The 14,607-nt window shown below is 49.7% G+C and overlaps 1 protein-coding gene across 1 annotated transcript in view; it reads left to right on the top strand.

Moving 5' to 3' along the window:
* The window catches only part of LOC144121757 (uncharacterized), a 45,688-nt gene that overhangs the window by 25,375 nt on the left and 5,706 nt on the right, over window positions 1-14,607 (top strand). Inside the window, exons 4-8 of the mRNA XM_077655126.1 lie at window positions 561-5,769; window positions 9,499-9,681; window positions 10,223-10,450; window positions 11,548-11,798; window positions 13,675-13,753. Coding sequence (XP_077511252.1) covers window positions 561-5,769; window positions 9,499-9,681; window positions 10,223-10,450; window positions 11,548-11,798; window positions 13,675-13,753 — 5,950 coding nt within the window. The remainder of the gene's footprint in view (window positions 1-560; window positions 5,770-9,498; window positions 9,682-10,222; window positions 10,451-11,547; window positions 11,799-13,674; window positions 13,754-14,607) is intronic.

Below are 14,607 nucleotides of genomic sequence, written 5' to 3'. Positions count from 1 at the left end.
TACGGTGAGCATTCATTTGGCGAGATGAATTGAGCACCGAGAGCACAAGTACAATGTCGTATCTTTTACACTTTATAACGAAGTCAAGCAGCTCGATAGTTTACAGGACACAAGTATTGAAGAACACAAGTATTGTGCATATTCAAAAATTATATAAAGCGCACTTAGGACAACAGACAAGGGAGATCAAACAACACAAGCGCTTACTCGCAACTGCGCGTTTATTCGAGAAACACACAAAAGGAAGAACAATCACAAACAAAACAAAAGCCATCGCGCAGGCGTGACAGGAAAAGTGCTCATACAGGTGTGTCAAGATAACAAAACTGCATATACTCAGTTATTAACTACCGTTCGGGCATGATCGCATTGTATTAGCGTATTTCCAAAAGAGCCTAAGGTGTGTATGTCTTTGTGTAGTCGTTCACAAAAAGAACCTATGCCAGAAAAACGCAACACAAAACGGGTGAAATGTACCGTGAGCATTGTAATTTTCCTCTAATTAAAACATCTCGCGCAGTAAATCGTAAAGCATGTACACGCACTGCTTACCATTGCAGATATTACCCCCCGCCGAAACAGTTTGGCACCGGCCGAGGAGGTCCCTACATGGACCATTACAACGACTATCATGCGCCTCCCCCTGGGCCCGGTGGCTACCAGAACCAGCAATACGAGCCGCATGATCCGCACCGGGCTGGCTACGCGCACAAAGATCCACGCAGCTTTCCTAGAGGTCGTCCCCCAACAAAAACCTCCGAGCAGAGACATCCGGCTGACACCCAGGCGTACTGGCACAGCGTAGCACATAACGAGGATAGAGCCCTCAGTGCAGGGGAAAGCCTACTCTCTTTCAAAAGGGCCGTGCGTTGTATGACCACCGGCCACGCCAGATCGATGATGTCCGAAAGCGGCGCATACAGCGCATCCGACGTGAGGAGTCGGCACGGCGCAGATGAGCGAAGCCGGGGCACCGACGGGTACAGCTACTTGAACGGTGAAGAGCTGGACCACTGCGAGGACGACCGCCGCTCCATTTCCTCGTCGCGCTTTGCCGAGGACTTCAGAGACATCACTAACCCAGTTCGCTCCGCCAGCCGGTCGACCACAGGCACCACATTCAAACGAACTGTTGGCGCTGCTGCTGCTTCCTCCGCATCGTCGACTAGCATGATCAGCGTGTTCTGGGACATCGAGAACTGCGCAGTTCCCAGCGGAGTGCCCGCGTACGACATCGTTCGCAAGGTGCGCCAGAAGTTCTACGCGGGTCACCGAGAAGCGGACTTCATTGTGGCGTGCGACATATCCCGCATGAATTCGACGGTCGTCGCAGAGCTGAACGAGGCTCTCGTGACGGTAATCCACGTTCCGGGAGACCAAAAGAACGCGGCGGACGAGAAGCTCCGCACCGTCCTGCGGCGTTTCTCTGACGCCCACAAACTGACCAACTCGCGTATCGTTCTCATCTCGGGCGACGTTGATTTCGCGGCCGAGATACACCAGATACGATACAGAGATCTTATCCACGTTGTGTTAATTCACAACGACCAGGCAAAGAGAGCGCTGAGAGACGCAGCGAACGAAAGCATCAGCTACACTGATTTCGTAGCGGAGCTGAAAGAGACTGGAACCAAGGCAACCAAAACACCCGCTGCGCGAGCCAGGCCTGTAACCAATAAGCAACATCAGTCCAGCCCCGAAAAAGAAGGCGCCAGAGGCGACAAAACTATGCCGGAACAAGCAAAGAAGCCGTCATCTAGGGTTGTTAGCAGTGTCGACGGCGATGAAGCGAAGACTGAAAGCACGCCACCGCCAAACATTTCTGGAGGAGCTGTGTCGAGCGCGCAGACTGGCTTCCGCGTAAAAGTGGGCCTGCTTGTCCCGAAAGAGGCAATGAACAAAGAATTTTGGATTCGCTACCTGTCTAACCTGAACATTTCACAGGACTTTGAACTCGAGGTGGGAACCTTTGCCATAGGCGTCGCATGCCTAATTTACCGCAGCATTAAAAAAGCTAAAGAGGCCGTAGCAGCTCTCAGCAATCCTCTTGTGGATGAAGACGACACGCCTGTCTGCCTAGGAATACTTTCAAAGGAAGATGTTGGCGAAAGTGAAGAGAGGACAGAGGCACCAAATTTGGCCACAAAGATAAAAGCCGCAGTAAGCGAGCATAAAAAAAGGCTGGCGGAAGTGCGCAAGAAAATGCGTGGTGTCCAAAGCGAGGAGCATGCAGGTGCAAAACAAAAGAAGGCATTAAGAAAGCTCGCTGCTATCTACGAGGCTCAGTTGGAAGAGTTTATGAACACCGTTACTGACCTGTCCCGACAGCAGCTTGAAGGAGACTGGGCGGCAATCGAAACAGCCCGACTGCGAAGGGCCTCCTTAGTTTACAGCGTGAAGTCAAGGATTCTAGGGAATGTGGACCAAAAGAAGGTAACGTTCGTGGTGACTTCAGCGGGTTCCAGAAGTGCCGTCGAGATAGCATCATACTTGCAGGACCTGGGAAAGCGGGTGCTTAGTGTTCAACCAAGCGATCTCGCGGCCGAACAGTGCGCCAAGTACGCTGGATCCGTGAGCGGTGTGGGACCAGTACAGTGTTGGTTGCTCCCCAAGAAGCAGGTGAAACCCGAGTCGGAAGTTGTTTTCACCAGTGCAAGACATTTCTTCCATGAGTTCGTGCGCCGTGAAACAGCTTTGTCCGACTTCCAGGCAATCGTCGTCGATGGACTGCAAGAAGACAACGCTTACCAGAGAGTCGTACTCGCTGTGTTACGCCGGCATTTCGTGTCCCGTGTCGGCGTGGTCTTGTGCAGCAACAAGTCAGAAGACGTGTGTATTCCGATCCAGGAAGCGTTTGGTCTCGAAGCCCAAGACATCGTCCAGTGCATCGTCAAGTTTCCGGTGGAAGTAGTATGGAAGGGAAAGCCTACGAACCGAGTGGACGCGTGTGTATCAGCGACCCTTGAGTTCTGCTTGAAGGCGAAGGATTCCGGCGGAGACGTTCTCGTGTTTCTGCCGTCTTTGGCGGACGCTTTTCGCGCAGATGCCCTTCTCGGTCACAGGTTGAACGGAAAAAACATGGAAGTGGAAGTCAGCCACGAAGTTTTGTTCGGCTGCATGGGTTCCACCTTTGGTAACGGGCAACCGCTCGATGGATGTTGGAGGGTAATTTTCGCTGCAGAATGCCCCGATGTGATTGTGGGCATGATGCATGTACGCTGCGTTATTGACAGTGGTCTAATGCTCAGGACTGTTTACCGCAGCGGTTCCATGGTCATGCGGCTCGCTTATGTGTCTGAAGCAGAAGCCGAAGAAAGAAGAGCCTTGGCCGGCATTCTTGACTGCGGCACTTGCTATCGCCTATACAGCAGAGACGCGTGCATTTGTTCGCCACCGGTCGACGTCAGCGAGTCCCGGTTTCTAGAGGACATCGTCCTCCGACTCTCGTCCAGACAGACAACCTCAGTTGCTTCGTATCTCGGAAACGTTCCCAAAACGCTGGTAAGAGATGTAAAAAGAGCGCTACAAGAGATTGGAACACTGGACCATGATGGTCGCCTGACAGATCTCGGCGAAAAGCTATGCCAGACAAGCCTAGAGCCTCGGCTTGGTAAGCTAGTTGTTGGCTCGGTGGGTAGAGCTCCGTCGCTTGACGCGATCCTTCTTTCAATCTTGGCATTTGAGGACTTGCTGGTTGCTTACGGGCAACTGAAGAAAGACGGAACTGAGCGCTCCATCCCAGCATCTGACGCAGACAGCGTCTTCTCGAGAGTGATTGAGCTCTACAAGAACTGGGTCATTGTGCCCAAGAAAATGAAGAGCACGTGGTGCGAGCTGAACGGCGTGAACGAGGCTTTCATAAATCGCCTGCACAGTGCCGCCCAAGCCATCCAGGCAGAATTCGACGCCTTCAAAGGGAGAAATCTGTGCGCTGATTCTATCAAGCAAGAGAATGACGCCAAAATCACGTTAGGCCAACTCCTTGCGGAGTCGTTCCCACAAGGTTTGCTCCAGGCTTCGCAAAAAGGCTACAAGCACAACACGTTGGGTGACAACTTGCACGTCTCGCCACTCTCTCTGTTCAATAGCCAGGCGGAGCAAGCGAATGACGTCGTGTGTTCACTCTATGCTCAGGTTCACAGCGAGAAAAAACTGCAGCTGCTGAACTTCTCAGCCCTGCCGGATTCCGCTTCCAAATGCGAGCCTCGCACTTCAGAGACCTGTGTAAAGGACATGGCTCCTAAACTGCAGAAACGTTTCGGCCCTGTAGGAAAGCTCATTTGGAGTCACCAGTTCAGCGCCCCGCGAGCGCTGCAAAGTATCGAGGAGAAGCTACGGTTTGCGGCGGATGGCGCGAAATGCTCCCTCGCACTGGACTCGACCAATCAGTGTGTTCTAATAAAAGGTCATGAGAAATACTGCCTCGAAGCTCGCCAGCACCTCGAGGGCATCGTCGCAGATCAGGTGACCAAACTAAGCAAGAAGGATCGGGAGGCATTTCTGACGCCGCACGACTCGCCTTACAGTAATTATCCAGTGTCTGCAGTGCTCGGCGCTGGAGGTCGCGTAGACGAACTTCTCTCGCCGTCAGCCTTCCGCACGTTAATAATCCGCGAAATCAAGATCCCTCTCCCTGAGTTTCGAAGACGGGTGAACGCATTGGGCGACGTCGTCCAGTATTGGCTCATCAACAAGGACAACGCTTTCCAGATCACGTACAGAACGGCTAAAGAAGCCGACGCCGCCTACCGCGCCCTCTTCGAGCAGAGAGATGACCTGAGGGTCTTTGTGCAGGGCCGCGCTCACGAGTATCGCAAGGAACAGAGGCAGCGAAAGCCGGCGTTCCACGCACAGCTGTCCTTACCTCGCCGGCTTTGCGTGGGCATTGGGTTTGCCCAACTGGCTGACCAGGCGTCATTTGACCGCATTGCAACCCTGCTGCCTCTCAGAGCGAAGTTAGATGGCAGCTCAGTGGTGTTCCAGCGCGACAAAAAGGTTGCAGGCCAGATTTATATCCAAGGCTTGCCTCCGACAGCAAGCCAGTCGTCCGTAGAGAAGTTGATCCGCACCTCACTGTCGGTGGAGCCGGCGACCGTGTGCCTCGTCCATGAACGCCCTCGCATTACGACGCAGGCGAGGCTGGAGGCCTTGGAAGACGCCATTCGGAAGATATTCGATGAAGCACTCGATTCATGCACGCGGACATTAGTACTCAGGGCTCCTAAAGATGTAGATTACACTGAGAAGGGTTGGATGTCTTTCAAAGACGCCGTGGCGGCACAGAGCGCTTGCACGCTGCTCAGGGGCGCACCGATTGCCCTGTACTCTGGCCCTGAAGGCAATGGCCCTCCATTGCCACTAACCATTCATGTCATTTTAGAAGAAACCCTGTATTTCCCGCTTCAGTTATTCCAGGCGATTCAGGGCCGACTCGAAGAGGAGCTCCGCCGTCAAGAAGGACTGCGACCAGAAGACAACATCAAGTGCGACGCGACCCCCTGCGGAAAGGCAGTTTGCGTCAAGCTAAAGGCCAACAATCTCAACGACTTCCAGAAGACTATGCAGCTCTTCAACTCGCTACTCCTCGGTCCTCAAGTTCCTCACGTGGACGCCTTCTTGCGGCCTGAGCGAGTGATGCAAGTGATAAAGGCCACTGCGCCAGGAGGATGCATCTACGTGTACAGCAAGCCTGGCGAAAAGCGCTTGGTTGGAGATGCAGAGCTTGTTTCGGCGGCCAGTAAAGCGCTGAAGAAGCAGGCTAAAGAGTGGGTAAGTGTCCGAGGACGTGTTTCCAACAATTCATACCAAAATAACGCAGCAAGGAACCATCCTTCGGTGTGTTAGACATGGTGCTAAGCTGCAAAGGCATCTTGTAACTGTTCCTGACAGGATTATTTTCACAGGTTTTCTTGTAACAGGGTACTTTTCAACAGCCCTGTCAACTGAGACGACTATGTAAAGATATCACGCGTTCTTCATTATCAGCCGAATTCACCGCAGTGTTTTCTGTGTCTTTTTGTTCACATTTATATGTCTTCTCGGGCTATTTGGTCCATTCTCAACGTTCTTTTAAGCGCACACAAAGACGACGCAAAGTACGAGGAAGACTGGACAGGGAGCTTCCTGAAGCTGTTTACACTTTATCAGGAACGTGATACATAGTTTTGTATATGCACGGGCACGAGAAATAGTGTTTCCGTCTAGCTACAACTGCTGAACAAGGCCAGCCATTTCGGCGGTAATGAACGCCAGGTGATTTCTTTGCCCACATTTGCTAAAGCTATTATCTTTTTCTCTTAACTCGTAACTGTTTAAGCTACTCTTGTCGCACATTCATTCTCTTGCCGACCACGAGGTGACTGCCGAGGCACAATCGCGATTAGATGTCGTCCGACAGGTCTACTATTAATGACACAAGAGATCACGCTCACCATCGGAAAACGCATACAGACACTTTCTCGCACACCGCGCACCTAAGAGCAACTGATCGACCTTCGTGCCTTCAGCTCACAGATACCATCGAATGTAACTCAGCTGAACGTAGAACCGACTTCCAGCTCTTATTCCTCTTCGGCTGCAGAAGAAAGCTTCTGGGCGTATAATGTATAGAGTACGGTTCCTATTTTCTGGGAGACACTTTTCAGTGAATCCAACCGCAACCTTGTAATTAAAAACAATAAAAAGCACAAACTACGGTTGCCACTGTGCAACACGAGGTACTGGTAAATGAAGTAGTGTTAATTCATTATTATTTGACTTTTTCTCTGGCAGACACCGCATGATGTCACTGTGTTCGGACCACTGAGCACAGCGTGTGGCTGTGACCGCATGCATAGCATAACTCCGTGCCTACTAATCAGTGAGGCAAGTTGGTGATGTCTACATGAGTCTACTGGATGCTGACCGATGGGCGTCGTGGCGGGGAATTGCGCCAGCTGCGCCGACGGCGCAGAACCAGGAAACCTGCCCTTAACAGCTATCGCTGTAACAGCAACCCGTGTCGTTATTAATTCTCCAGGGGAAGCAGATTGGGGCAGCGAGAACACTGCAGCTAGAAAATTGTGGAGTTTTTCTAGCCTCAGGTTTCGAATCAAATACGGTGCATTACGGGCAGCCAGGCCTGGGATATAAGAATTAAGCAGGCACGAAACTAAGCTAACTAAGCTGGGCATACTTTCTGGCATTCAGCTCATTTTTCTCTCTCCAGCACAACCATGTTTGCAGCGACACTGTGCGTTACATGTGAGCACCTCGATTAGCATAAAAGCGAGCTCTGAGTTAAGGGCTCACCAGAGTTCCGAACATTGCAAAGCAAATATCGAGGACAGCCTTTCCAGCTAGCATGATGACGGCTCTGGTGCTTGCAGCCTGCGATCTTCGATGTCTGGCTAACCTCTCGGGATCGACTGATGTTTCGTTTGTGTTAGATGGAGCAACCGAGCCAGCGCTGACTTGAAAGTGGTGTGGCGCCACTGACTGTAGCGTACTGCTTATTTTTTATTGGTCTCACTTGAAAGGTAGCATCGCGTTTAGCCTTGAAACCCTGAAAGCATTTCCCTGAAGCAATGGCTCGCATAAAGCCGGACCACACCACTTCAGTAATCCGTAGGTTCTCAATATGACCTGCAGAGAAAGTTGACGCCACTGGACATGCGAGTTAAAGCGCACTTGATCCACGGCTAGAATTCCGGGAAGACGGTTTCTTACTTGTCTTGGCTAGTGCGGGGCCGAAAACGAATTACGTCTCCAAATCGGCAGCTGCGCCGCGATGCTCTCCTCTGCACGCAGGTGAAATTATCTTTATTACGCATTTTTCACTTCAATAAATTCAAGACAAATATTCGGCTGGTATCAAAACTTTCACAGCATTTCCCTGAGGACTGCCAGGAGAAGTCTTACTGTTATGAAATGAAAACTGCTTTTCAGGAAAGGAATGGACGTAGTAACTGTCTTGCTTATCGCGGTGGACACCCGAACCTCGCAGTAAGGGAGGGGATAAAGGAGGGATTGAAAGAAGAAAGAGGTGCCATAGTGGAGGATCTCCAGAATAATTTGGAACACCTGGAAATCTTTAACGTGCACTGACATCGCACAGCACAGGGGTGCCTTTTGCGTTTCGCCTCCATCGAAACGTGGCCGCCGCGGTCGGCTTCGAACCTGGGTACTCCGGTTCACTAGACGAGCGCCTTAACCACTGAGCCACCGCGGCGGGTTATTATTGTTATGGCTGAATCCATATTTCATGCCCAGCAATAAAATATAGCTAAGCCAAATACGAAACATCTTTCCCACATTCCTGCGCCTCTTCATGATGAATGAACAGCAGCGCCACCTGCTTTCCCTGTACGTAATATTCAGGAACTCTGTGGAATAATCCATATGGGCACCAGTTAGAAAGCACATAACACAAGACTTGGAGGGTTGGATACAGACGATTGACTTCGTTCACGACTGCCGTGCTGTTAGTGGTCTGAGCTGGAGACAGCGTTCGAGCTTTCTGTATTCCTTCTGCTTCAGCTGCTTGCCAACACGCAAAAGCTTTCCTTACCCACAACACAGGTGAACCGACTGCTCCGGGTATGTTGAACTTACCCAGGTTGAATTGAAAAGGCCTTCGATTAACAATACGTAGAGTTAAACTCTGATGCTAGCAGTTGTACTTGGCGGTTAGGCCATGTTTGGTAAGTGCCTACAGCATTCAGCTACCGGACACGAGTGCGCAGCATCTTTCCCAGCTGCTGCGGCCGTATTTTGATCCTGGTAGGACGAAAAAACATCCATGCACAGTGCCATTTCGCTGCATGGTAAAGAACCCCCGGATGATTCACATTAATTAAGAGCCCCCCCACTACGGCATCCCTTATTGTACATGGTGTTTCTTGGTTAAATAAAACTCCACTGACTCTTAAGGCAGTTAGATTTATTAGGTTTATTATATCCGTAGGTAGTCCCTCGCAACCAAGTAATGGTCATGGCCTTCAGTCTTGTGCATACTTTCGCCCAAGGTGCACTGAAGCGCTATGCTCAGGACACGCTAAACGCATCGGAAGTGCACGAAATGCGGTTCTCAGATAAGCTCTCACACGCGACACATTGCGATTCAGCAGGTTTACTGTCCCTGCGTGTGATCGTACAAATCTACCCTCCGGCCCTGGACGATGTCCTGGACGCCAGCAAACGCAGCTGAAAGAACCTTGTTCCAATACTTTAACTGTTCAGTCATTTGAGCGCAGTTTTTTTTAACCTGGCGACGTTGTGCTAGAACCAAATTCACAAGGATTTCCTTCGATCGGCAAATATCGTTCACCTCTAGAATAAAACGCTTCTTTGCAGGTTGTTCAGATGGTGTAGAATTGATATTTTGTATTGTTCTGCGCGTTCTTCTGCAGATGACTGACAGAACTGTGTACAATGTCCATTCTCCCTTCTGCGTGTGCCGAGTTCACTTGGAGTGCTTTGAAAATGCAAACAATCTGTGATTTTGCACTCTTCCCGCAGGAGACGCGCAAGAGGGAGACCCTACAGCTTGTCGGCGACGGAGTCAGCACGCTGAGGTCCTTCGTGGCAGCATTCGGCGACGATCCTTGGTATCTGGCCAAGGAGTGCAAACTGGACGCGGCAAAGTTCGACCGCCGCTTCGAGGTGGTCGAGATTGTTGGCACAGACTCAGCCGTCGCACAAGTAAGCTTTCGAGATATCTGATGGTGATGAAAACAAATCGACGCTTCAGTCTGTCATAACCGGAAACGTTTGCGTTCTCTTGTCAAGTATAATGCTGACTTAAGTGTCCAATACGCAGCACCTCTTTCCTTCTTTCACTCTCCACTTCATCTTTTTCCTCATGGCATGGCCAAGGTACTACGCGAGATTGAGGCAGCAACTGACTAATGTCCAAGTGGTGTTTTCAAGATGTGGCTCCCTCAATGGCCTGATCGGAGCAATGTGAGGTGACTGAAGACCATGCAAACATAGAAGACTCTGCCTACTCCTCGTTGCCCCCTCTCATGGTTATGCGCCTTCGTTACCTAATAAAGGAATGGTGGTCCTGGTGGGTCCACTCATCAGGCTGGGGTCAGGGTATAGTAAAAGAGCTGCTGTCGCATCATCTTTTTCAGGGAGGGAGAAAATTTTAGAAAATATTTCAGCGAAATACAATCAACTGCTACAACAGGCGTGATTTAAAGCGACTGCAATTTCAGTGCGCTTTGTGTTGTTCCTGCAGGCTGAAGATCTGGTGCGCCAGCTGCCCAGTCGTCGCGTGCAGGCGGAGCCTGCGCAGAGCCCGGCCGACGACCGATGCCCGATGTGCCTCGAGCCTGCGCTTCCTCCTAGTAAGCAAGAGGCCCCAGTGCCAGGACACCGCCTGGAGCTGTGCGGCCACTGGCACTGCGAGATGTGCCTGCTGCTGGCGCTCAAGAGGGCAACCCTGCCTCTGTCATGCTTCGAGAAGGTGCGCTGTGCCTCCGCCGCGACCATGTCGGGGGCGCGTGTGGAGCGTTATCTCTGCTTTTCTTGGTACAAATCATGCAAACAGCCGTGGTTTGCTTATGCGAGGTTTTTGTTATATGTGACTGGCTTAAAATTTGAGATGTTGCTAAAAATAACAAGGCTTTGGATTTGCGCACGCTATCGGTACTATGTGTAGTGTTGAACCCGAATGACTGAGAAGGGGTAATTTGTGCTCAAGAATAAAATTTTTGCTTACTTCAGCATCGAACTTCAGAAGGCAGTAAAGGTACCAGCTGGCTTTCAGGAAACTGCTCACAGAATAGAAACGTCCCCACATTTACTCGTACCTGGATGTCTTTCACATTACATGGACCTGCCCATGCATGCATACACGTATCTCGTCTAAAATGTCGTAGGTTGCTGAAGTTACAACAGCACTGATAGCATTGACAGAAACAAGAAGTTCCATGCGCTAATAATTGCAAATGCATTCACTTCAGCTGGAAAAGCGTCAAGGTCAAAGGAATTGAAGACGTATTCGCACATAAATCACAAGCGATGCACCTGTCGCACCATCATTACATTAAGGCGCCTGCCCAGCTACCGTTTTCCAGCCTGGTAATTGCAGACAGGAATTCATTGTAACACGACACCTCTTATGGTACCTTTGCTGGGGTCGCGCCGTTAGTGCAACCGTCACCGTTGTAGAAAACTAGCCGACAACCATTATGTTCTCAAGCTGGGCATTTGACACGTTATCCAGACGGGCCTGCAATAAGGAGCACTTGTGCCGGATATTAGGCACTCTCGAAAATGCGCCACCTATGAACCTTTGGTCCAGGTGAAATTTGAAAGTGGTGGAGCTATATTTTTTTTCTAATCCGCGAAAATTTTTTTGTTTTAAAAAGAGACTGGTTTTGTGCGTTTGTGCGTATGTGGTGTACCACCGCTGGTCGCGACCACGAAGGGTAATTCCAAGAAACAAAAGGCTTAGGATTTTTGTTTTTCCTCATTTACACACTGGCGTGGGCTATGTGAATCAATCAACGACCAACTCTAAGCTGACGCCGCTGATCTGTCGCATCATGGTGCCCCCAGGACTGTGCCTCACCTTGGGCCATCGCCGACATCGTCCACGCAGCAAACAACGACCAGACACTGCTGAGTGACCTCGCCCGTAGGTCGTTTGAGTGCTCATCCGCAGCGGACACTGATGGTCGGTGGTGCCCTTGCCCTACCCCCGAGTGCCACTTTGCCCTAGACTCCAAGGCAGACGTCGAAGACCAGGGTGTCCGCGTCTTGGGAGATGTGCACATCTGTCCCGGCTGCACAAACGCCGTGTGCTTCCGGTGAGTGATTCCTTCCGGTTCGTGCCCTCCTTCAACTCGAGAAGCCAGAAAATTATCAGCGTCCTTAGCGATGGAATATTAAGAGTAAGCGGAGGGCATTATTCGAAACATTTGAGTGGACTGCATGTTGCACAATGAACATTCTTTATCCGAAAGGTTAGTCCCGTATGCAGTTCCATGCAGTATTCTAAAGCCTGCGAACATTCGATGAATGTCGAATATCCTTGAGTGGCCGGAAAACATTCGATTTCTTGTTCGCGGGTAAGGCTGGGCAAGCTTCAGTGACTGCGACGCAGTTAAGTGGTGGTTCTATGCAAAATGTTATAAGATTAGTATTCTCACATATATTTTTTCACCGCTGACATTTTTACACGACAGCCTTTTTTTTTCTTGGATAAGTTTGGATTCCTCATTAATTTGAGCATAATGACGATTCTTCAGTCTGGAATAGTGTTTTCCATTGCGTTTTATAATTATAAATATACGGTGTTTTTATAATCATCGACGTCTTAACCTGTAATACTGAATATTCGAACCATGCTTTAATTGTCGACTCTTCCTGTTTTATTCTTCAGCAAAGCTAAGTTCCCCAGCGTATAATAATTGAAAACTACCGTTTTGAATAGGGCCGTTTTGAACTTTTGAACTTCCTTTATGTTCAATTCATATTCAAAAAATGCTATATTCGTACACACCTACATGCTATAGCACTTCCTGTCCAAAACGAAGCCAACTGTAGTTCCCCACACCCAGGAAAAACACATCTTGTTTTCATTCTTCATCTAAAGAAACCTCCAGTGGATTTCGAAATGTAGGAGACAAACTCAAAGTTGTTTGCGCAGTAAAAGATTCATTTAGAATACTTGGCCACTTTATGAAGCAGTCACACAATTTTTGTTCAGTGCCAAGCGCGCACTCCTTCCAGGGAATTCTTCATACTGTTTGAGTCGGTTTAATGTACGTCAAGAGCGTCTGGTCAAGAGATCAGGCGTTGTTTCTCGTTTCATTTGGCTGTGCTGGGTTAGTCTAGATATTTTACGTGATATTTTAGTGATTATGCTTAGCTTTGTACGCTTCCCTATACACGGTTTTGTCAAACAATCTTTGCTCTGATAACACTGCGATTATCCCCAGAGCACTTCCTATTTGCAAAGAGTGCGTTTTTCTAGCAAGCAATTATTCCAGGGCAAAGCAGAAGCATCCAAAGCTGGTGCGTCACCTGCTCCGGCGCCTTATCAAACACTGCGCAGAATGCTTCGCATGCCGCGCTGCCTTATCAAAACCAGCCCGACACGCGTCATCAGAACCGGCGCAAACCTTCTCAAACGCCGCGCCATTGATACCGTCAGCGCTTTGGGGTAGTATCACAATCAGCACCCTTGTTTGTTTTGTTTTTTTGCAAATGAAAAAATTGTGCATACCTGATCCCACAGTTTCTCTGGAAAGCAAGTGCCTTGATGTGCATGGTGGTTGAAGGGGATGAATGGGCTTTCTTTGGCACCAGTAAGATTCAGGTGGCAGCCAGCCTTTTTATATCGTCTGTTTGTGCATCTTCTGCTGTTTTTCTTCATCAACTTTCATGCAGTTGTCGGAGCTGCCAATGCGCCCATTTTGAAGTATTCAGTGGATAAGCTTGTGGGCAAGTGAGTCAAAAACTTTTCATGTTCAGTTAACAGGTGCCGATTAACTGAGCTGCCTTGGCTTTTCCTGGACATGCATATTCAACCCTACGTGCAAAGGGCTTGTTTCCTTGTTGCGAGACCCTTTTCCTAAGAGTCGAGCACCTTCCCCAGTCAACAAAAATACATGTATGTCTAAGCCAAAGAAAGCTACAGGTGTCAATAAGGTGACTCATGTCTGCAATGCGTTCATGCAGGTGCCGTTCACTGTACCACTACGGGATGTCGTGTGCCGCTTTCAGAGCTTCCATGGCGCTGGAGGGCACCTCTGACAAGGTACTTAAGCGTGTGTTGTTGAAGCTTGAGGAATGTGATTCATGAAGTTGCACCAACGCCTTTCTCTTATGGTCGTTTGCGCAACTGTCCTCACTGTAGAATTATTTTGCGTTTGGCGTCTTTGTCTGAGGTCTGTTTATATCAAAATTGCGTGAAAAGTAATCTTGCCGAAATAATCGTGGCACGTTCTAAAAACTTATTACATAATGTGGCCGATATGCGCTTCAGAGACTGGTTTCCCTGGAGCGTCCAAGTCGTGTTAACAAGACCAGACGACGGGGCCTTCACTGATGAGACCAGCACTGGAGGAATAGCTGGACGCCTTAAACTCACCGTTTACCACGTCACACGAGAGTAATCCCAGGCCTTCAGAGGAGCACATTCGACACGTCTTTCTGTGGCCGCAATGATTGCTTTTGCTTGCCTTTCTAGTCTAATATAGTGTATTTTGTGAGTATATTTCATTTTGTGGCGCCAACCGCGCAGCACGAAAAAAATTAAAGGTAAGTTCATCACACATGATCATTGTGTTTCTAAGAAGCATTATTCGAACGACAGTTCCGCAAATGAGCAGGCTTGTACATACCCTCAGTCGTATCTCGGAACAGATACGGAGACACGTCGGCCTTGGCGCAAATGCCACGGCGAAGTTTATTTATGGCGAAAGTCTGTGTCGGTTACTGCGATGTCAATCCCTTCTCTTTCGCACTTGGCAGTTCGGCGCGTGAGACGCGCGGAACGGCAGGGTATCCGCGCCTGGGACGGGACCGAACTTACGGCGTGGCTGAGCTGCCTAAATCCGCTTTTCGCTAAACTTTTTGAGATTGTGGAAGGGTATCCCGGCTGCGGAAACC

Source organism: Amblyomma americanum, chromosome 2 (genome assembly GCF_052857255.1).
Source record: "Amblyomma americanum isolate KBUSLIRL-KWMA chromosome 2, ASM5285725v1, whole genome shotgun sequence".
Taxonomy (NCBI): domain Eukaryota; kingdom Metazoa; phylum Arthropoda; class Arachnida; order Ixodida; family Ixodidae; genus Amblyomma; species Amblyomma americanum.
Note: the sequence above shows the minus strand (reverse complement) of the source record. Positions and strands in the feature narration are given on the sequence as shown.